Source organism: Myotis davidii, unplaced genomic scaffold, assembly GCF_000327345.1.
Source record: "Myotis davidii unplaced genomic scaffold, ASM32734v1 scaffold594, whole genome shotgun sequence".
In the NCBI taxonomy this organism is placed as follows: Eukaryota; Metazoa; Chordata; class Mammalia; order Chiroptera; family Vespertilionidae; genus Myotis; species Myotis davidii.
The window spans coordinates 411,578-414,357 of record NW_006285787.1 but is presented as its reverse complement, the minus strand read 5'-3'; the positions used below and the strand labels follow the sequence as shown (position 1 = coordinate 414,357).

The following is a 2,780-nucleotide window of genomic DNA, read 5'->3' as shown; positions in this document are numbered from 1 at the left end:
GCGCCGGCTCCAAGATGCGCCCCGCCGATAGCGGGGCGCGCCCCCCCGAAGGTCGGATGGGGTCGGATTCCCCCACTTACATCTTCCCGCCACCGCGACTTCGTCCCGCTCTCCAGAGTCCCATTCTTGCCTGACACTCTGAAAAACCAACCAGGAGGCTCAGCATTGATTCAGCCATTCCATTCCTCTGTTGGAGAGGGTTGCCTCTCCTCACATTAACTCCCTTGTAGTTCTGAGTTGTTTCTGTGTACATCCAAGCAATCTCCCATGGTGCTGGGAGGTGCAGGTGCTTGAGAAAGTCAGTGTGCCAGGAATTGCCCGCGGCTACAAATGAGCTCAGTCTACACCCTTTCTAAATTCCCTTCACCCTTAGTCAGCAAGTCCTCTAGTCTAGGTTGCTCATCCCTCATGGAATGGCCCAGACTGTCATCCCTGAGAACTCTGATCTCCTGTTAACCATACTCTCTCAGACCATGGTTCCTAATTACCAAGGTGGGAAAGGGCTGAAAAAAAGTGAAAACATTAATGACAGTTTCATGCTGTAAACTTTCTTTTCTGATGTTCTTTATTGTTTCATACTCTGATTGTGTTGAACTTGAAGCGTGTATTTGAAGCACAGGCTCATCATTTATAGAGGTGTCCCAACATGGTGGCCCCAGAGGCACAGGGCGCTTCTACAGTGAGGGGCAGCCCGAGCTCTGAGCTCATGTCCTTCAGAGGTGGGGTGAGAAGCCAGCCACCGCAATGCTCTCACCGGTGATGTAGCTGGCATCTGGAGAGCAGAGGAAGGACACCAGCCCCGAACAGTCCTCAGGCTGACCCACTCTGTATGGAAAGAGAAGATGGGCTGAGAGTGATGATGCTTCCCGTGAGCCCTGGGCTCCTGCCAGATGCTGGGAAGTCAAGACCCCTATGGTCATGAGAGAAAGGCTGCAAGTGAAGTTATGTGGGTTCTACAGGGACTTTTACACACCCCAGGACTCAAATCTGAGAAAGAGGAATGCAGAGAGGTGATGGTGATCTTTATTCATCATGAAGGTCTGAAGTTACATGAACCCAGATCTTCATGCACAACCTACCTCTGTATTCCATGGCATCCCTTCAAATGGTTCCAAAAGTCTGGATCTTCAAACGTCTAAAGAAAAAGTCAAAATGTTAGTGCAGCTCATCCAGGTAGAATCACAATGGCACCACCCCATAAACACCTTTGTGAAGGGGCTTCTGGGGGACACTCTGGGCTCGTCCCTCACAGAGGACTACAATCCTGATTCTGCCGCTGATCCCAAAGGTGGTGGACCAGAGCATCAGAACAAGAGGCCACAGGGCCAGGTGTCTCTGGGACGTGCCTGGTAGGGGAAGGGACCCTGGCACTCAGTGGGGCAGAAGCAAAAGTTGCCTTTGGTCCTTACCACTTTGCTGAAGGCTGTGTCAATTACTCCTGGAACTAGGCAGTTCACCCGGATATCCTTTGGTGCCAGCTCCAATGACAGGGTCTTGGTGAGTCCCAGAATGGCTGCTTTACTGACATTGTAGGCCCCTAGCCTCTGTGAACACAAAGGGAAGTGGATGGCAAATAAGTAACTGAGGAAGAGAGTTTTTATTGGATCCCTAGACCTGTGCGTATAAATATATCTCTTCAGCAATGCAGAGATAACTGAGAATCTCACAAAGAAAGGTTAAAAGCCTGCCATATGTGTCCTTTCTGGAGAAGGAGGGTCTGAGACACCCACTGATCAAATGTGGGTGTAGGCGCGCCCCACCAGCAATGGTCTATTCTGGGATGTTCCTGGCCCTCTCCATTTTTCTTGGCAAATGGGGCTATTTCCTTCCTTTTCATCTAGTATCATAGAAGTTTATACTTACAGCTTCTGGTAAGTATGCCCCAATTGAGGAGACCAGAACCACAGAGCTTCCCCTGGGAAGAGAAAGATGGGATAAATACGATGGAGCCACATATAAGTGAAGCAAATAGACACATCTGGGGCATGAAAGGAAGTGGAGACGGTGGACCATGAAAGTGAGTGAAAGAAATTTAGGTTCAGATTAGAGCCTGCTCCTGCCTTCCTTCAGCCTATCTCCTCTGGCCTAGAGCATCCTGTGGATCAGGACCAAGTTTGTGTTTTCATCCACACTTGGATGCTCAATCCATTAAGGAGAACTAGTATGAACACTTTTATCAAATACAGCCAACATTTGCCTTTATTGACTATTGTTCCATTTACTGGCTTTGAGGGTGTTCTATACTAGGCATGATTAAGAGTAATATTAAAAGTACTTCCTAGTGGACCCTTTGGAATCTTAATCTCAGAAGCTCCACAGCCCCCACAACCCTACCCAAAAATCCTCTGGAAAAGTTTTTCTTAAGGATCCTCAGTGACCAAGTCTAATGACCCTTGTTCAGACCTCGCTTCTCTACCCTCCAGTTTCCTTTCACATCAGATACTGTAGACTAAAATTTCCTTTCTGGAACCTGTTTGGTCCTCTTGAGAAATCTGCACTCTTGCCTCTCTTTTCCCCTTTACCTACTCATTCCCTTTCCCTCAGTATCTATTCTGTGTAGACCCGTAAATCAAGATGCTTTCATTGTCCCGCAAGTGTTTTCTCTTCATGTTCTCTTTTAGTTTAGGAAGAAGATGAAGTATGCCTAAAATAATTAAAACAAACAATCATATAATTTTCACCTTTGTCTCCTAAATGTTGACAAAATTCCTTATCACAACATTCAAGGCTATCCATAATTTAGCAACATCCTGCTTGTCCAGCCTTGTCTCTGACCTCTC

At 47.4% G+C, this 2,780-nt stretch overlaps 1 protein-coding gene across 1 annotated transcript in view; it reads right to left on the bottom strand.

Moving 5' to 3' along the window:
• Positions 1-547: 547 nt before the first annotated feature.
• LOC102768978 (dehydrogenase/reductase SDR family member 2, mitochondrial-like) overlaps positions 548-2,780 on the bottom strand; it is a 6,727-nt gene continuing 4,494 nt past the window's right edge. The window contains exons 6-9 of the mRNA XM_015559448.1: positions 1,864-1,915; positions 1,410-1,544; positions 1,080-1,135; positions 548-825 (exon numbers count right to left, since the gene is read on the bottom strand). Coding sequence (XP_015414934.1) covers positions 714-825; positions 1,080-1,135; positions 1,410-1,544; positions 1,864-1,915 — 355 coding nt within the window. The 3' untranslated portion in view covers positions 548-713. The remainder of the gene's footprint in view (positions 826-1,079; positions 1,136-1,409; positions 1,545-1,863; positions 1,916-2,780) is intronic.